Raw genomic sequence first — 20,425 nt, 5'->3', positions numbered from 1 at the left:
CCAATTTGTTTAAGTCAATTGGGTAGAAACTAAAGTGCTACCAAAGGCATCTTAGTTTGATGTTAGTTACTGTTACTGGTTTAACCCTTCAAGTTTTCTCAAGTTTCTATCAATTTCAGCTTTTCATAGCCTTTCCACCCGTTGCAAACTCAAAACAAGTGACAACTGTGATTTACTTAACATTATTTCGTGCCAAACAAAACGTTGCCGTGCCACCTATTCTCTTCGAAGCTTAGAATCCCCTGCCATAAGCCACTCGGGACTGAAGTGTTGCGCCAAGTATAAGCCAGAATTTTCATTTTAATTCTGCACCATCACCATCCATCACCAGGACTAGTAGTCTGTTGTCATGTCAATAGGAAGAGCTCATACCTTTCTCGTTGTCGCTGTGCAGGGTCCCAACGACACTGCCGAAGAAGCGCTTGTCCAGGATCTGTAGCAGCTGTAGAGCGGTGGCATGCACCTCCACGCGAGGACAGCCCGTCATCAGGAGCGTCACGGTTATAACCGATGTGTAATGGTCGCACGGATATTCTCTGCAATAAATATGGAAGTTTAATAATATTAATGTCTAGATTCAACAACTTAAAGGTTATTTAATACATTGTTGACTTGTGGTTTTGCGTTCGTTTTCAGTTTAAATAATATTCATTATCCCGCAGCGCATGCAGAGTCAACATTTTCCTAGTAAGTGCAGGAAAACCCATTAAAATGTCGAAGCTTACTATTTCCTACTTAATGTTTGCACATTTCCCCCGAAGCTGGTAACACGGACAACAGCTTTTGCAGGACAACACGACTAACCCCAAGTCCATGCTAACACATTTCACGCCCGACATTCAAGTGAATATTTTACGCAAATCGATTTTTGCCTTACATTTGCACACACGATGCACGTGGAAGCGGGCAACAAAGTACCTGGTGTTAATACCTGGTACGAGTATTATTCTTTGTGTTTACGGGGACGTATTGTATTCGTTTGGCTGTAGGTGGGAATTATAAGGAACGAAAGGAAAAATTTATATTCTGAGAGATGGCGACATGAAAGTGGTAAATATGTACAAAGACAATCTAAAAGATGGAATCTTCTTCATTTTTTGAACAAATCTCAGTAACAGATATTGCATAGTCGACGTACCACTTATTTCTCTCAAAAAGTTACACGCACAAAAGGAGATAAATGGTGTTCGAAAAAGCAAAAACTGTAAGTTCACTAAACTGGTTGGCCTTTTCGGAGCATGTGTAAAATATTTCAGAGCATTTCCGATGGGCGTACAAAGTTCATGGCTAAATTGCCGGCCATTTAAATACAGCGAATTGTCAGACGAAAATTGCCCTTCGATAAGCCATGGTTACACAAAGCCCGCGCCCACCACCAGACTCGCAGACCCCCAAAGCCACCAGCAACACACAATTCGAGTATTCCGATATAATCAATCAATTTCTGCCTCAAGTTCCGTGAAATTTCCGCTTCCGTTCCTTATGTCAAGGATTCTTCAAGTCCTTTTTAACAATTTCAAGTTATCCGGCCAGCATTTCCACGCTCTGTCCAATACAAATGTGAAATATTTCATTTTTTATGTGGCAGCCATATGCACTCTGGTGCAGCTGCAGAACGCCTCTAAAATATGTGAAAAAAGAAACAAGCAAACTTGCATGAGCTGCCGCTATATGTTGCATGTGGCACAAAAACTCTCTCCCATTAAATCTCAGACACGAGGACCAGTCCAGCCGACAAGGACGTCGCAGAACATACACACGTGTGTTGCCGCAATCTTCCCTGATTGAGGTTTGATTTTCAGGAAATCCATTTAATCACATCCTCAATGTAGACAAACCACAAACTAGTGTATGCCTTGGTTACGCTAAGAGGGAAGAATTTCAGGAACCATCAAATGGAAGCCTTAAATTGCGGCGAGACTGAGGCAGAGACTGAGACTGAAATTAGTTTCCATTGAAACTACATGCAAACCAATTATCAAATTCGGTTGTTCGACAACTTGTTGTTGCTGACTGAAACTTGTGGTGTGTGCGCTGTGACATCATGCTAAATCAACAAACATCAAAAGCAAAATGGTAGGAGTATTAATTTGGCATAACTTTCAAAACTACATGATAACCGAGCTTGAGTTTTCGTATGCTAGGAAAGTCTTTCGCAAGGAGAGTTAACTATTTCTTTATAAACTTTTAAGCTATCTGGCATTTCATGTTATGGCAAAGCATCAGAGAGTCTGCACATCTTTGTCCTGGCATTATTATTTCATGAATTTCAAAGATCAGGGTAGTATATTCGAAATTGCAATCACAATTGAAACATTTGCCGCCTGTGCCTTAGCATGCATTAAATGCAATGAGCCATGCCATGCATGAGGCTGTCATATTAATGTTTATCTACGAAATGCGCCTGTTCTTGCAGGCATTATGGGAGGAAAGTGAAAAATAAGAAGCGGTAATAAAAATCGTGCATGGCCTGAACAAATAGGCTGTCAGACCCTCGTGCCCCCCGCACTCTGTGGTGTGGTGTGTTATGTCTGCTTGTGTGTGTGTGTGCATTTGAAGCGATTCCATTGTCAGCAGACACGTGAAACGATACTTAAGTGTGCCACCACCCAGTGAGTCTATGGGAGAGGAGGCTGGATATGTGGCAAATGAGCTTATGAGCGATGGGGCACGGTGGCTGTGGAGGATAAACGGCTGTAACAAATTAAAACGGGGCACGGGCAAGGGAACGGGCACGTAAGGCGCTTAAGCATTAAGCGCTGCTACCTCTGCCCTCACCACCCCTCCTTCCGATACCACTTACTTGGCGCTGAAGATCGAGGCCAGGGCCAGGAAGCAGGCATCCGCTTCGCGTGGAGTCGATGTATAGCAACGGTCAATGACCCACTCAAGGAGTTGGCCCATGTCCGGATTGGATTCCAGCAGCAGCACCACCGTATCGCGAGCCAATTGATAAATCTGTTGAGGGATAAGAATATATATGAAAATACTATACTCGATTTGTGTGTGAGGGTACCTTTTCATCCTTAGAGGTAAGCAGCAGATCCAGCCACTTGTATATGATGCCATCGTCTTGCAGGTGTGGCGCGTAGAATATGTGGCCGCAGCAGAGCAAAGCGGACATGGCCTGTCGAGTAAACAGGGCAGAGAAAACTTGGTTAGTACTTTTAAGAACCGTGCGTCCTGTGGATTATACATGCCTGCAAGGCGCTGAACTGCAGCTTCTCCTCTTCGAGGGTCTGGCCAATTTGCGAGGAAATGCTCAGTGGCTTGGAGAAGCTGCCACACCACGTGGCAAACAAATTGAATAGATTACGCTTCAGGTCGCGCATCAGCAGTGTAGCACAGGATTCCACTAACAGAAGGAGAAAAAATACATGAGCGGGTGGCAATCAATCTTGAACAGATGGATTTGTATGCATATATATTCGTTTGAGGGCTTACATGAAAAGTTCTTAATCATTTTGCGTATGAAATTGCAAAAATGCGCCTTAACCTCGCGTATGCTGAGGTTGTCCTTGTCCGTTTCGGCCATTAAATAGGCCATGGCCCCCTCGATGTACTCCACAAAGGTCGGATGCAGCGACATCGTGTCACGTTCCAGTACACAGGTGCTGCAAAATGACAGTTGACGAATACTTTATAATGAGCAGCAATCATGGGTACGCACCTCACTCCAAAGGTTCCATTCTCGGCTATTTTCTCAAGAACTCTGACCACCTGCAGGCGCAGGGCATCGCGTCGACGTCTTCGCCGCATGTTCTCCTGCTTGCGATCGACTGCCTCTCGAATGTACAGGACAAGCTCCTCCATCAGATCCCTGCCACAGCCACCAAAGTGTTGAATAAATGCTCAAATTTAGCTAAAAACGATTTGGTGCTTACTTGAGCGCATCGTGGTTTATCAGGCCCAGCGCATTGACAGCGGCATCCCTCACATCCACGACCTCGCAGCGCAGGAGGGGTACCACCAGCTTGTAGAGGGCATGGGGTGAGGCGCTGCCCATGGCAGACTTGTCACTGCGATCGGCGTTCAGGGAATCCGGCGATGAGCTGTAAAATAAATTTATGGCCAGGGATTTGTAGTGTCAAACAGTGGTGACGGGAAAAAGAAAATCTCTCCCCGGAGGGCCAGGACTCGTAGTAATCGCTGTTAATGTGGTTCATGTTCAACTTTGTTGTGCCGCCTGTGTCTTGCGCCTGGCAGGGTCGTGGCCGTGCCATCCATCATTAACCAGAGGTCCATAAAGTTTGTTCTTGGCTATTAAATTCATTTGCTAACAGACTGACTGAATTTTCAGTTTTTCCACAGACGGACGTTACATACATACATATATAGAGGGAAAATTCAATCCTTTTTCTCCTGCATTCCAGCGATAAACATTATGAATATTAAATTCGAAATCGGGGTTTCAATTAAAAAGCATTGCGAAAAATCCCATCTTTCTCTTTCGTCGCTTCGGTGAACATTTGAAAATTTACACAGAAACAGAGGGGTAGGCACACAGTAGCAGCAGAGGGGCTACGAATAATAATAATAAATGACAGCAAGCAAACAACAATCATTTTTTTGGTCTTTTCATTTTCTCTTTAATTTTTGTTCTTGTTTTTTCATTTGCTGCACACAATGAGAGAAAAACGAAGCCAAAGCCAAGGAAAGCTCTTGCGGAGGATGTTTTGTGTGACAGGGAGAGGAGAGGAGGCCTGGCGCTATTTGAAAAATAAATAAACTTGTCTTCAAATTATTTTTCAGCACACAGCAAACAAGGGGGCGTGACCGGTTTGGGTGGCAGGGTGGTCGTGCGGCAAAGCGGCAAAGAAACGAGCAAATTGTTTGGCAAATTATATGGCAACAACTCGACACAAAATCAGGCCAATAGAAGCGTGAGAACTCTCCTTGTTGGCCAAAGAAAAATACATAAATTCACATGGAAAACAAACAGGAAATTAAGGAGTCAAACATAGACAAAAATACGCAGACCAAGGCTCTGGAAGGGAATCCCCTCGTATGTGATATAATAAAAACATACAGAAAATAAAACTAAACTTAAAGATCTACACTAGAAAGAAGAGTTTAAAATACCAAACCAAAACCTCACCAAACATCTGGTGATTCAGTAAAATACTTTTTAAAATGAAAAAAAAGCGGAAGAACGGAAAAAAGTGTTTCAACGCTTTAGGAGCTTGCACTGCCACAAAACAAGAACCCATATGAAACCATAATCACCAAAAAAAAAATTATACATTTCAAAAAGGAAAACAATTTGAGAATGCAAATTACTGGCCTGTCCCTAGCATGTCACCCATCAGTCAAACAAAAAATTCAATTACATGCCAAAAGCTACACACAAAACACGGGACACAAACAAAGTATTTTATGCACACAGAAAAACTAGCAGATAATTAAATACAAATATATAAAATATTGCTGTATATATGTAAAAGTGTTGTTGTTTATACAAGTCATGGAAATTGGTATTTCGATTTTTGATTTTTAGTTTTTATTTGCTTTACCCAAGTCGCTTTTGGCGCGCCTCTTTGCGTCCGTAGGAGAGCGGCAGCGTGAAACGCGTGACAATTCCCTCGGGCCCAAAGACATTGGATGGTATATTGTCCAGGGAATCAGACAGCGAACGCGAGTCCGACTGATCTTGCAAACTATAAATTACAATTCCATATAGATATTGAAACAAACATCAAAGTAGGAGTATGCGGACATTGTTTAATGGACATGGATGGGGTGTTCATAGTTTCATGGTTTCATGATTTGCATGACCGACAATTTATTAACTCATCGGGTTTCTCCTTTCTCCAATAAGGATGGATGCTTGGGATTGTTCTCCAAACGAATACATGTGTGTGTGTGTGTACCATGGGAGTGGACATTGACGTGTGGGTGGCTATGGGCGCACAGTACCAATACATACAATGTGTGTGTTTTTCTGTGTGGCTTTTTCCGGTGTTTTTTTTTCTCTTTTCGATTAAATCCCATATATGTTATTGACATTTACCCTTTGGGTCAACATTTGTAGACGGATACGGATGGAAATGGTTTTCATGAGCGAATTTTTTATCAGATTATAATTCAGTTATATTCAAATTGAAACTCACAACTTGCTAACGTGTGAAAAACAAGACTAAAATATAATAGAAATACTTTACATATGTACATTTGAGAGCGAGAAACCCATAACCAAATCATTGAAACTATAAAGCTGCCATTTATCTGCTATAAAGCTTTCGCTTACAAATTTTATTCATTGAATGTATTTTATACGAATTAATCCTTATTCTCATATGTAAGCGCATCTTATCCGCTTTATAGAATTCTTTAGTTTAAGTGGAAAATTAAGCTAATCCTAATATCCCTGTCAGTCTTGAGTGAATATACAACTACTCAGAACTATATATATAAACATAGACAAATAAACAGCTCTTACCACAAACTACTTATGAATTCATTAAACGTTTACCAGCGACTGGCAAACAGTCAATTTTTGAAACACATTAGAAAAAACAATTCAATAAATCTCCCATAATCCATCGCTACCTAAACTGAATTGAAAACACTAAAAGATAACCCCCCTATCTCCATAAAATTGTTTTAATTTGACTTAATTAGTTTAATTTACTAATGAATACCAACTAAATGATGGAGCCGACTCCTGTCGACATTTGCCCTGGATATGCTAAACCCTTTCTCGCCCAAAACAATGGCTTCATTTGATATCTACTTTCCCATAATTTATGCATGCATACGAATTTTACATTATTACCTGCCTGTTGTTTATTATTTTTGGAGTGCATTCTCTGGAGTGCAACTTACTGCCATTTACGATATTTTTAGCCCCCTTAATGCCCTTTAAATTTCCCCCCCTAGTCATAGTTCAACCTTTTGCAACGTATCATATTTCCCATCCCACAACCATTGCAAAGCACGTGCTTAAATAATAATCAAACTAGTCAAAACAGATAATTTCGAGTACAAATGTTATTGAAGGGACACTACTCAGGGGCACTCTGTTTGCTTATCCTTCGATACACGACACTGAATGCAATTTACATTATATGTTAATTTGTGATGGATGGACGAGTGCACCCATAATGCAGCGTTAATGCAAAATATTACAACTAATTCGACACAACGTGGCGTATGAGTACAATTGATGTCCGATAATGAAAAATTACATTAAATATATTTAAACAACATACATGTGGGTTAGAATATCGTATGCAAATGGGTTGACAAAATTAAAATTGAAACAAAACTCTCAAATATCCCCAAAAAACAATAGTTAATGTTTTTGTGTGGTTGTCAGTGGAAAATTGTATTTAGATTTATAGATAGTGTGCATTTATGTGCGAGAATGTGTGTGGATTACTATAATTATGTTTGATAAATGCACAGACGACCACCACTAACACACTCCAGCCACAATCGCAAGGGGTGCAGGAGTAAGTGTAGCGTAAAACAGGGACAGAAAAATAAACCAGGGACACCCGGATATAAAATAACATTAAAATGTGAATTATCAATCGAAAATGCAACCCGAGATGCTTTTGTTCAGCACACAATGTGCACACATACGATTCGTGCCCAATGTAGTACGAGTAATTGAATGCCAAACATAAATGTTAATCAAACACAAATAAAATGAAATGTCTGCTTTGTGGATCTGTCACTGGAGTTGAATTTCATGTAAGAAGGTTAAATGCTTTGGTGGGGGCGCTTGGGTGGGCTTGAATGCTTGAAGGCTACACACATATCCACATACCTCAAACTCAGGTCGGGCGAGGCACAGCGCACCGCTACGCTGGGAATTTGTGGCACTAGGCGCATCGCACACGCCACCTGATTACGCCACAAGCGAAGATATGAATCCTTTTGGCTTTCGGTGGGCACTTTCTTGGTGGGCGCTGAGCTGCGAAGCAATGATGCACGATTGTCGCTTACGGGGCTGCAAACAAGTCCAGGATTAAATGCTTTTCAGATGCTCAGTTCAAGTCATGTTGAAACTTACGTGGGATCTATGACACTGTAGAGGGCATTGAGTCGTGTAAAGCAAATGGGCCAGGCCTGGGCAACTGCCGATGGGCACTGCTGCAGGATGCGCTGTCGTTCCAACAGGCCAAACAGACAGGTGGCCCAGGGATCGAATGGCGGCTGTGCTGTGATGGCCGCAGTCGCAATGGCCGCACCACCAGCTGCCGTTGAACTGGCCTGAGACAAGTTAAGCGTGGACGTTGAAGACTTTGAGGTGTCTGTAAGAATGTTAGAGTGGATTACAAAGGACTCCCATTACCACTTCCATGTGCTTACCATCTGTGAGTCCTGCCAGCCAGACGCCACTCGAGCGCTCGGCTATCCACTGCAGGTCAATGCAGTTGGCATTGAGTATGGCCGTCTTCTCTGTTTGCGGCAGCAGTGGCAGACACTTCTCCACAATCGGAGGGACACATCGGTCCATAACATCAATGAGTGGCGGCTCCGTTTCGGGTATGCCCAGGGCACGCATCAGATTCTTGACCTCCTTCAGAATCATGGCAGCTAGCTTCCGCAGATACGGACGATAGTTGCAGAGCAGCACCAGGGCAAAGCCCTCGACAAAGTGGAGCGTGGTGGCCAAGGGTATCTCGTTCTTTTTGTTCGCATCGCCGGCCATATTCAGCACCGTGTGCTGGGTGATGCTGGACATGCCGCTGGATGTGGTTATGCTACTGGCAGCACTGCTGGCCGTATTTAGATGCTGCTGTTTCGACAGCTGACTGCTGGTGGTGTCCTTGCTGGCCACGGTGGCAGTGGCTGCTGCCGCAGCATTCACAGCCGGAGCTGTCGCCACTCCCACTGTCACTGCCGTCGCTTTTGGTTGTGCCGCATTGGCTGTGCCACCGCTGGGCGCACTACTGGCACTGGGCGCATTGTTGCCATTCACATTGATCGCACAGCGCCAAATGTTGAGGAAAACGAACAAGATGCGAGTGCAGTTCTCCAACAGCTGCGGATAGGTGTCGGTGACGTCGCGCACTAGAAACTGTGTGTAACCGTGCACGACATCCTGACGCCAATCCGGGAAGTCAATGACCAGCGTCTGCAGCGACTGGTGCGTCAGTATGCGTAGCTCCTCGTCCATGTGTACGGTCAGGCGGGACAGCAGATCGACCAGCTCGTGGGCGGTCATCGTGTCGGGGATCAGGCGAGGAACAGCGGCCACACACGTTCGAAAAAGATCAATGCGCGGCTTTCGCTCACCGGACAACATCTCGTCCGGCTCCTTGTTCTGGTTCTGCGTGTTGGTCATCATCAGCGGTCGGCCGTAATGCACGTCCAGGGCCCTCAGGATGTCCACAAAAACTCTACGCACGTGCGGAAAGTACGTGGACATGCCAATGCTACGAGCCGTGTCATCGGTGAGCATCTTATTGATGTAGGTCCTCTTCACACGCAGTGTGTTGCCCGATGGCAGCACCGGCACAGTGCGCGGCATCGGTGGTTCGCCGTCCTTCTGCTGCAGCGAGTCTGCAACGACCAGAAAGGCTCGCAGGCCGATGCTCATGCGCTCTGGATTGAGTATAAGCTTAATGGATCGCCCTACACACAACAGATCGTAGACAATTTCACGCATAGCAAAGTCCAGCCGCTCCTGGGCAATGAATTGGATGATCTTCACGAAGATATTCAGCGGTGTGTCGCGTGGCACAACGCCCTTGGAGCCCCTTTGTAATGCGAACAAAAGCAATGCAAATGAAATTAGAAAAAGGAATTTACTTTCAGCAGGGTTAAAGGTAAACTTACTTTGGAAAAAGCGAATTCACAATGCTCTGGAGGCGGGAGTGCGTCGCGGAGTTGGATTCGCACTTGATACGGATCATGTAGACCCACAGCAGTCGGTACAGTGACTCCAGAGCCACGCGGCTCATTTTGGCATCGCGATTCTTCAGATTGCTCAGGCACATGGCCAGGAAGTAGTGCCAATTTGTCAAGAAGAAGGTTTTCTGCGAAACACAGAGCAGGCAGGTGACCAGCGGAAAGAGTGCCAGCCGATGTTTGGACTTTGTTGAGGCATCCAACGTCTGCACATACAACAGTTCCACAAAGTTCTTCACACATGGGACGTTCACCTCGTTTTTGACAGCCTGCAAAGCAGGGAGTAGATAATGTAATGCAGGAGGCATGAGATATTTCAGATAATTTAAACTTACCGCTGCCACAGGCACCAGGATCTCCACAAAGAGTCCGGCCAGCGCGTGCTTGATATCCTTGTCCTTCACCTCCTGGAAATACTGTCCGCACTCGTGCATGAACTGAAACGAGGCCTCAAACTCCTCGATGGGCACCATCTTGACGCGGAAGAACTTCATGCCCATCAGCAGGCTGATGATGCTCTGTGTGGTCGTCGGGGAGGCCTCCTTGCCTCGCAGTTCCTTCAGTTCGCTCATGAAACGCTTGCGCACCGACGCAAAGCGACTTTGGGCCAGGACGCCAATCACCTCCGCATAGAGATCGGCGATCATGTGTATGTTGTGGGCATTTGGATTGTTCTGTAGCCCATCCTTGTACTTGAAGTGCTTGAAGGCGAGATTCTCGATGCTGCGCACCAGATCCTCGTGGCCCGGATGGAACGGCAACTGTTTGAGTATCTCAATCAGTGCCAAACAGAAAATAAACTCCACTGCAGCCTCACGGCGCTGCAGCTGAAAATCCAGATCTACAGGCTTATTGTTGTTGCTATTGCTGGCAACCGTCTGGGCGCTAGTGGGAGGCGGCTTCTTGAGATCGTTCTTAATCTCCATGTCGGACAGTTGGCGGCGGTGCCAGGCGAGGAGCGTGTGCAGCAGCGAGGGCAAACAGTGCTCGGCCACCGATCCCAAAGCCGAGAGCAACTGATCAAACTGCTGATCCTCGCCGCGCTGCAGCAGCTTCGACAGGTTCTTGTCCGCACTCTCCAGCATCACCAGCTCGATCTTCTTTTCCGCCTGGGCTGTGAAATCACTAAAGAGATTCCGCATCACAATTTCGCCAGGACGTGGAGCACTAGATAGCTCCACGCCGGCCACACTTGCCGCCAGAGCGTGCATCTCTGCCTGCGTATAGCTGGGAAGGACGTTGATGATGGCGCTCCTCGAGTGTGCGCCCCAAGGCAACAGCGACTGCCGCTGTGGTATCACCAACGCCGGTGGTGAGGCGTAACTCTGTCGATTGGCCGGCACACTATGGTACGCTATGGCCGGCGATGGCGATGCCGATGCTGATGCAGACACAGATGCGGATACGGATGACGATGAGATTAGCTCTAGACTGCTCACTGGCAGCTGCTGCTGCTGCTGATGGTATTCCAGTTGTTGCTGTGATTCATATTCGATCCCATAGGGATAGTCTTCGCCTGGCAATTGGTAATTAATGGGCGATGTGGCGCCGCCGCTGCCAGTGCTGCTCGGACCATTCCGACTGGTCTTTGGCGTTGAGGTATACTCGGCTGAGTTTATGGAATGACGCTGCTGTCCCCCGTTGCCCGGTGATCCCGCGTTTGCGCTGTTGCTGCTGTCCACCAGCTGTTGCTGCGGCGTTGTTTCACTGTTATCGACGGTATCGCCACCACCGCTGCTGATGACGACAGGCAGGCCCGCCTGATAAGCATCTTCCTGGAAAGCAGCATTACGCTGTGGACTCTTTGTGGGTGTCGCTCCACTTCCACCACCTCCTACTCCTCCTCCGCCTCCTGTTGTATTGGGACTGGCGCTAGTGGAGGGCGAACCGCCAACAGCTGAGTCATTCAGGTGTTGCTCATTTGGATTTTGATTTGTGCCTAAAAGGGGGAGGAGTGAAAGTTTGTTGTAATTTCAATTGGGTTTTCTTTATCAGTAGGGTTATATGTGGATTTGCTAAAAATGATTCATTCTACCCACAAATCATACAACAATAAATTATGCCTAGCGCTCATGTGTAAAAGAAATTATGAAATTTTTGTTGATTTGTGGCTTTTTTTGTTTACCAAAAAAAAACTCTGGTTCTAGGACACGCCTATAAAATGTAATCTGTAAATAGAAATTATCATCATCAACATCATTATTATCATCATCGTTAAGAGAGTGTGGGGGAGTGTCTGCAACACGCCCCAGAAATGAAAGAACAACACTCCCTTTTCTCGAGTCCAATTCTGGTCTTTGGTTCTAATTTGAGTTCGGTTATCATCACATGTATAACTTGGGGGGTTTTATATCTTAATTGGCAAGACTATAACTGTTGGCTTGCTATCGCCATATGGTCTGATTGATGGCATACTCATTCAAAACTCATATCAAAAATAATTACAATTCATGATTCCCTATTCCATATCTCCGATCGAAATTTTTGTGGGGCCGATAAGGGTTCAAAACAAAATCTAATTCCAACTAAAGAGAATATTGAGAAGGAGAGGTCTGCTTATTTCAGAATAAACCAATAACAATGGCCAGAATTTCGTGGAAATTGTATATTGACATCGTTTTTACCATTACGATTCCAAAGAAATATATGACACTATGCAACTATTTGTTCTATGATGCTGAGCACGAGCCAAACGATCTACATCACAGACAAATGAACGCTGAAATTTGCCATAAACGCGATAATAAGGGATGAACCTACGGTCCCATCATTGTTGTTATATTTTGCATTATGCGTAAACCATATTTATTTTCTCACATGTGTACATTTCATTGATAGTTTTAAATGAATTTTCTTATCAATCATGACCTTCATGTAGCTAATTTGCTTGAAGTTAAGGTAAGGAAACACCAATTGGCAACGCAATGAAATAATTAACGACTTTCACAGTAAGTAATAAAATAAATAGATACGCTGAAATATACTTAACATTGTTATACGTATACGAATGTTAATAGACACTTTAATATTGTCCTTTTTCCATTACCATTCCTTCCATCATAACACAAGTATTTCCTTCTTGAAAAGGTCAAGAATAAATTTGAAATGAATTATTTGTGGGCCATTTTCTTAGACAAAATTCCAATTTCCCTCTTCTGTATTATTCCCTTTTAAAATCGAAGTCAATCAATAGATTTTCCTCTGTGGCAGGGGCTCAGAGACAAGTACAATTATCATTGCTGCCCCTCCGGTAGATAAATAATGGATGGCCAAACTATATGCCATGTGTCATGCGGCATATAAGAGTCGTTGCCGTGACGTACTTTCAGCTGTTTAGAAGTTCGAGGCCCAAAAGCCCGAACAAAACGAAGGTCTGTTAAAGTTCAGGGTAAAGGTTTTCGTTCCGTTGTTGCTTTCGGTGAATAATTGATAAAGTTGGAACTGCAAGGACAATTGTAGGGACGAGGGCCTGAAAGGTTTAGGCGTTTATCCTCAGTTGTCAGGAAGCGTAAACATTGAAAAATGTTCAAAAGAAATAGTCAGAAATAAAAATGTAAATGAATTGAATGTTGTGTCTGCAAATCAACGGCAGTTTAGATAAATTAATATGTGGTGGGGAAAACAACTGAAAAATGTTTGACATATGGGATAGAAAATGGGAAATTTCTGACGGACCCCACACGCCAATGAAATTTCAAACAAAAAAAGCTATAAACGTATACATTTACAAACCGATATGCATGTGTAAAAATGTATGAATGTATTTCCCCCGCGATTGTATTCTCATTCGTATCGTGTATTAATAACGTATTAGCACGCGCTCCCAAATCTTCCGTCTTCCCAAGTGTTCGGAAACGTTCTTATAAAAGCTCTTTGGATGTGTCATATAACAACAACAACAATAGCAACAACAGAGGAACGACAATCCGTCCCCCGAACAGCAGCGCACACCCACTTCGAAGAGGGGCGTGCGACGAACCCGAAAAACATATACGAATGAATCTACATATCTCTCGCTTTCGCTAACCGATTCATCAGATACATCGCACTGGGCCAAGTTAAAACCGAAATAACAAAATAACAGCAGAAAAAATAAACTGCAACAGTGTCAGAGAAGCATTCAAATGTCTCGAAGAAAATATACCTATTAAGGGTTCATATACTTAAAATAGTTGAGATCCAAAAGTGCATATGCAAAAAGATGGATTTATGGATGGACATACTCCAATTAGGAGTCCAATATACCTCTCTTCCACGCTCCATGCGGTGGGGTATCAAAAGGCTACAAAGGAATATCTTACGTTTTTCTTGCTCAAAATTCCTTGGAAAATATTTTTAGCTGTTTCTTTTAATGTCGTTGTTGAAAATTTCAAGTATGCCATAGATTTTCGCTTTGTTTTTCCAAGAGATCTTTCAGTCGTTATTTATGAGGATATCATGAAAAGTTCAAGGGTTCAAATGTTATTTATTCGACGATACTTAGAGGGAAACACACACACAAAAAGTTATATTACTAAAAAATAAATAAACTATGTGCTAATCATTGTAAATGATCCGAGAAATTGCCTAATAAATTAAATCAAAGATTTATGGGGCGATTATAAAGTTTAGTACAAGGGGATTTTATAAGATTAGAGCAATATTTATACTAGAAAAGATGTAACGATATATGGACAATGAAAACTCTATATTATTAACCAAAAGGATCTAACATTCAGCTTGAGCCGTTTGTCTGCAAAAAAAGGGACTTCAACTTTGTTAAGCCAAAACAATGACAACTGCAAATCCAATCAGTATATACTTGTAATCGTTATCTAATCGATCCAACCATTAATCTATCAAACTGCCTCCACTTAACAACTTTCTGGCGACTGATTATCTGCGTTCTACGATGACAGCAAAATAAATTTATTTTATATGGTATTTTGGAATCATTCCGATAAGATATCAACATTCAATGGCGAAATAACATGTAAAGAAATATTCTTTTGTCTACCTTCCACTGCGACTTGAACTTCATCCAGTAGTCTATATCATATCTAAAAATATATATCTCCATAAAATTGAACTTCAACAGACAGTCGATGTAAACCCTCGAATTGTTTATCACTTTTTTTCTTTATCATCATTTAACCCCAACACTTCCTCAAAACATATTTTGGCTTTTATTTTTATCACACTGACAATGTATATAGGAGTCATATGCCATATACATAGATATGTACATAAAATATGTACACGATAAAAGCACAAACCACAAACCTTTTAGTTTTTTTGGTGTCCATTGAAAATTCCATAACATGAAAGTGGAGCATAAATTTGTGAGGGAATCACAGCTGGGAAAATGATATTCGGGCAGATTTACAACGAAATTTGATCCGCACGAGATGAGAGTGCTGGGTAGTGTAGTGCTTAACACTAATTAACACAAAAATGTTTTGCTTTGGCAAACTACTTGCAATTAGAGGCACGTGATTTATTACATTTATTAATTGTAATGACTACTCTTTGGATTGGGGGATTAGATTGTCTTTGGGGTTAATCGTAGTGTTGATAAGGCCGCATTCAATTGTGTCACTGGGTCAGTCACCACTCAAACGGCTTACTTGGAATTTAATTAGTGATAAGCCGAAATTTGTTTACTTTTTGTTTATATGATTCTTTTTGTAATATTTTGTTGTCTGCTAATAGTTTGTATGCTAATCAGACAGAGAAGTAATGAGCTCAGCGTTTTCAAAAATCTAAAACGAAACGTTTTTGTTTACGAGTATGTGTGTGGTGGAGCTCTGCTGTGATGTCAAATTACGGAATGAGGCAATTTGAATTCAATTATTTGCCTTTAAGACCGATTTCTATATAGAAATACGCACACACAAATCTTTCGAATAGATAGGTAGATATTATATATATTATATTGTACATATGTATTTGGTATATTGGGTGAGACGGGGTGGGGGCGCACGTTAAATCCAAAATAAAAACTTCTTCAATACCGAGAACCGTAGAATGCAAAAATGCGGACCGAACGCTACGGCGACGACGACGAATTTCGACTGCGGCGAAAACGAAAACGAATCGAAAAAGCAACGGGCGAACGGTCGACGATGACGGCGAAAAAGTGAGCAAGCAACTCGCGCAAGCTCGAAATCAAAACAAACGATTATTTTATCTATTTAAAATTATGATTAACAATTGCGGGAGAGACGGAGACAGAGACAGCGGCAAAGAGAGCGGCAAAACAGATGAACAGTATAGAAGCTTGTCAGAGAGAGGGAAAAGCCAGCAACAGAGAGAGAGACTATGTAGCGGTGCCGGAACAGCTGTTGTTTTTGCGTCGAAACAAAAACTGCTCATACGACGCGTTGTGCGAAACGAGAGATGATTAAGCTAAATGCTGCTCATTTGTTTGTTTATTTGTTTGTTGCCTACGAATTCTCATTCTAAGTGATTAGCATTGTTAGTGCTTATGGCATTCGCATTAGCTTCAATTAGGGTGAGGGAGGGACAGAGAACACAGCATGTGCTAAATGAAAAACCTTCCCTCCGTTTTGTCCCGCAGAGCGGCAGCAAGGCTAACACATCCAGGGAGCTAGTACGACCTTAACCCAAAAAGTTTGGAAAAAACTTCAAGGAGAGATTAGGAATCTGCATATTTATGCACTTTGTAATGCTTTGGATGGGTAGCTTGCGTGAAAACAATTTGAAGAAGAGATTAGTAATCTGATAGCGTAAAGGTGCAACGCATTGCATTGGTTACCGTCTCAAGAATGGCTTGGCATTTGTTTAGTAAAGTGTTTATACTCGCTTAAAGTATTTGTTCGCAGATTCTAGAGAGCTTTTTAACTTTATTGAGGGCCTAATTTAGTAATTTTAATAAATTTTAGACTATTTAATTGAGAAACTAAATTAATTTTTAGATAAATTTCACACCAAACTGCCTGTGTGGATTTTTACAATTTCAAATTTCTAAGCAAATTTATTTCACAAACACAAAATGTAAAACCAATCAACAAAAAAAAACAATGCCCTGCACATTTTGTAACAACAAACAACTAAATTGATTATGCACGTACAACCCCCTGTGGGGGTCTAAATACAGATGTTTGTGTGGTAAATTAGCACTTGGCCGGCCACTGGCACTTTCCAGCCTTTCCATTTAAACAATATTGGTTTGTGAAATTAGTTAACTGCCTTTATTGCAAATTACATCACGCCCACAGCCATAAGCCTCCATGGGAGAAGCGCGGCGTTAAAGGAAAGTAACGTCAAACACGCGATTCGAGAAGGCAAACAACACGCGACCAGAACGCACTTTACACCCACTATATAAGCACTTGAGAATAACGCACTTGATGATGGTTTTGGTTTGGATTTGTTTTTTTGTCAGGGTAATGCGAGGCTTGGTATGGGTTGTACTTGGCAGCTCGACGGCGGGCAAACAAATGAGCTGAGGGCCCGACCCCGGCGGCACAGCTTTTGGAGCTCTCAAACTTATGCAATTTTGCACAGGTGATGGTAACGACGCCTCCGACATTTGACTGTGCCAGGCGGACAGGCAGGCGGAATTTTCTAATTTTGCCACACTGCGCTACAAAGTCCGTTGGATAACTGCCAGGTTGTGGCCCCAGACCGAACCCCGAGCACAACCCATTGACGCCAGACGCTTGCTGCTGCTGCTCTTTCCTCTTTTTTTCTGCTGAATGTCATTATCAAGGTTTATTTGATATATTTTCCCGCCTTTTTGTTTAGTCTTGTTTTTGCGTGTGAATGAAATGTGCAACGGAGAAGGCAATATAACGAGACAGAGATAGGGGAGAACGTGAGTGGGGCACGCGCCAAATGGTTCGTGTCTGGGCTTAACACAACGGTAAATCAATCAGAACGGGATAATGAAAAATTGCGTGGCGCACAAAATGTTGAGTCAATAAATTGGAGAGCGAGCAACCGAAATGCCGGAGACCCACACCAAGAACACTCCAGACGTGTGGACAGTGGCACGAGACATCTATAATTCTCTCTGAAACTTCCACTTCCAAAATAAACCGTTTTCTAAAAACTTTTACCCCACTGTCATCAGTGAATAAAAAGCCATAAATTGTTGTATTTGATTATGTGCTCACATGGCCCTCAGTATGTGTTCGGGTGTCGTATGACCGCGTGTGTGCGTGTGCAATCAAAGTGAATCATCACTTAAGCAATGAGGAAGACACAGCAAACAAACAAACGGATAAACAGATGCAAAAGCGCCGACGCAGACAGCTAAAAGAGGAATGAGAAGAGAATGGGGAGAGAGACGACCGAAAGCTGTGCACTGTTAACTGTAAATGCGATATCACACACCAGAACACAAACACACAGACAGACAAAGGCAGAACGATTGGGGCCTGGTAGGTGGGCGTAAACAATTAGCAGCGACTGCAGAAAAAAAACAAACGCAGCTAATTACAAAAAGCTGCACCCAGTCGGCAGACGAAAAAAATAACACTCACACTTAAGTGCTCCTGGCCAGAAATAGAACATTTACAACCCAACCGACACGACACTCACCTGCAACGTCGTCTCCTACTCCTCCATTACCACCGTCCAGGGAAAGCAGATCCTCCTGCAGCTCCAGCTGCTCCTCCATTTGAAATAATTTCGGGAGGGCCTGGCAAACAAACACGTCTCGGACAGTCAGTTGTTACAATTGGTTTTTTCGCAAAAAACATGAGTCTGGGAAAGTTGCAGCCGCGGCCATTTTTTCTGCCTGCTGATGTCGAGGCATGCGGTTTGTCTTCCGCCGATGCTGTGCACTCCAGCTGCCCTCACTTGTGGTTGGGAACACTTTTACACTGTGGTATACCTATATTTCTTATGCTTTCATGCTATTTTGTTTAATTTTTTAAATGAAAATTGTACAAATACAAATACGCGATGGGGCAAGAAGCAGAACGAAACCGACCAGCTGTTTTTTGTTTATGCGGCGCTGCCACCTGGTCCGACAAACTATCGATGAGAATCGCAATGATTATTGGCGCTCAGCTGGTATGACGTCACGACACTATATAATTAATACATAGAAAGTTCGATTTGAAGTATATTTACAGTATATTGTTGAGTATCAATCGGAATATCGATAAATCCGCGGACACTGTTAACGATTATACAAATACGCGATGGGACAAGAAGCAGAACGAACCCGACCAGCTGTTTTTTGTTTATGCGGCGCTGCCACCTGGTCCGACAAACTATCGATGAGAATCGCAATGATTATTGGCGCTCAGCTGGTATGACGTCACGACACAAATGATCGATAAGTCCGCGGATACTGTTGACGAAATAAGAAGAAATAAATAAATGCCTCCTAATCAGCGTTATGCGATGGGGTGATTTCACTGACTTGCTTAAACAGTGTACAGTGTACAGTGTGCCACAAAGAAATCGTGAGTTCCCAGCAATCCCAATATCCCTTTTCCCGATGCTAATTCCGTTCGATTCTCGTAGAAAAACAATGGAAATGCCGAAAGTGCCCGTTCATCCGCTGAGCAGCGATCCAACTGCTGCGTGGAAGGACATTAGCAAGACGCAGCGCGTCATCAAGGTGACAATGAAGCCGCCGACGAACGCGGTGGCTGCCAACAAGGTGCGCGTGGTCTGCATGTCCGACACGCACTCCCTCACGCCGTACATCAAATTCGATGTGCCCGACGGTGACATCTTCATACACGCAGGGGACTTCACCAAATGCGGCCAGTTGGAGGAGGTGGAGGAGTTCAATACGTGGATAGGGGCATTGCCGCATCGACACAAGATTGTGATTGCCGGCAATCACGAGCTCAGCTTCGACCGAACGTTCACGCATCCGTTTCAGAACAAGGGCAAGGGACACTCGAGCACCAAGCACACGGGCATGTCCATTCTGGACGACCTGCCGACGCTGGGCAATGCCAAGGAGAGCATGGAGAGTGCCGTGCAGACGCAGAATATCCGCGAGGTGCTCACCAATTGCACGTACTTGGAGGACGAGCTGCTTGAGCTGTGGGGCGTTCGCATCTATGGTTCGCCCTGGCAGCCGGAGTTCTGTCGCTGGGCCTTTAATGTGCCGCGTGGGGACGCCTGTCTGGAGAAGTGGAACCAAGTGCCAGCGGGCGTCGATATACTCGTCACCCACACGCCGCCCGTGGGTCATGGCGATCTGTGCTGCTCCGGCGTGCGAGCCGGCTGTGTGGAGCTGCTCTCGACGGTCCAGCAGCGGGTGAGGCCCAAGTACCATGTGTTCGGCCATGTCCATGAGGGCTATGGCATCACCAGCGACGGGCGGATCATCTATGTGAATGCCTCTACATGTGACATCAATTATTTACCCAACAATCCACCCATTGTGTTCGATGTGACGCTCCCACCTGGCATTAGCAAGGATTAATGCCCAGTTCCCGTACCAGCCATGATATTATTACATCTACTTTTAAGTTTTTAAATTCGATTTCGAACCCGATAAATGCTCATTAAATCCGAGTTTTATACCGAATGCACCGATCGCAATAGGATGGCAGCTCCCTCCCCTGACTGCAGTTTGGATAAA

The 20,425-nt window shown here is 43.7% G+C and overlaps 2 protein-coding genes across 17 annotated transcripts in view; one reads left to right on the top strand and one right to left on the bottom strand.

Moving 5' to 3' along the window:
- Window positions 1-18,777, bottom strand: part of LOC117580017 (protein furry) — a 63,668-nt gene extending 44,891 nt beyond the window's left edge. For 7 of the 16 annotated variants that reach the window (XR_004573534.1, XM_034266224.1, XM_034266223.1 and 4 more), the window contains exons 1-14: window positions 18,412-18,777; window positions 10,200-11,803; window positions 9,793-10,133; window positions 8,320-9,713; window positions 8,021-8,261; window positions 7,775-7,957; window positions 5,514-5,657; window positions 3,885-4,052; window positions 3,671-3,820; window positions 3,445-3,614; window positions 3,201-3,355; window positions 3,017-3,127; window positions 2,804-2,958; window positions 373-536 (exon numbers count right to left, since the gene is read on the bottom strand). Coding sequence is in view for 15 of the 16 variants with exons in the window: in XM_034266224.1 (XP_034122115.1) it covers window positions 373-536; window positions 2,804-2,958; window positions 3,017-3,127; window positions 3,201-3,355; window positions 3,445-3,614; window positions 3,671-3,820; window positions 3,885-4,052; window positions 5,514-5,657; window positions 7,775-7,957; window positions 8,021-8,261; window positions 8,320-9,713; window positions 9,793-10,133; window positions 10,200-11,803; window positions 18,412-18,490 (5,059 nt within the window). In the remaining variant the exon portion in view is untranslated. Of the gene's footprint in view, window positions 1-372; window positions 537-2,803; window positions 2,959-3,016; window positions 3,128-3,200; window positions 3,356-3,444; window positions 3,615-3,670; window positions 3,821-3,884; window positions 4,053-5,513; window positions 5,658-7,774; window positions 7,958-8,020; window positions 8,262-8,319; window positions 9,714-9,792; window positions 10,134-10,199; window positions 11,804-15,126; window positions 15,761-18,411 lie in introns of those variants that run through there. The other 9 variants (XM_034266234.1, XM_034266235.1, XM_034266237.1 and 6 more) reach the window with 5 other exon arrangements.
- A 383-nt stretch (window positions 18,778-19,160) lies between these two features.
- Window positions 19,161-20,371, top strand: LOC117580029 (UPF0046 protein C25E10.12). Its single transcript, XM_034266256.1, has 2 exons — window positions 19,161-19,286; window positions 19,348-20,371. Exon 2 carries the CDS (start codon window positions 19,355-19,357, stop codon window positions 20,264-20,266), a length of 912 nt encoding a protein of 303 aa, XP_034122147.1. The 5' UTR covers window positions 19,161-19,286; window positions 19,348-19,354; the 3' UTR covers window positions 20,267-20,371.
- The last annotated feature ends 54 nt before the right edge of the window (window positions 20,372-20,425 follow it).

Source organism: Drosophila guanche, unplaced genomic scaffold (assembly GCF_900245975.1).
Source record: "Drosophila guanche unplaced genomic scaffold, DGUA_6, whole genome shotgun sequence".
In the NCBI taxonomy this organism is placed as follows: domain Eukaryota; kingdom Metazoa; phylum Arthropoda; class Insecta; order Diptera; family Drosophilidae; genus Drosophila; species Drosophila guanche.
This window is presented reverse-complemented; position numbering and strand designations above follow the sequence as displayed.

What these genes read in the sequence shown, in the direction of transcription:
- LOC117580029 (XM_034266256.1), top strand. Translation starts at nt 19,355, where the DNA reads ATGGAAATGCCGAAAGTGCCCGTTCATCCGCTGAGCAGCGATCCAACT.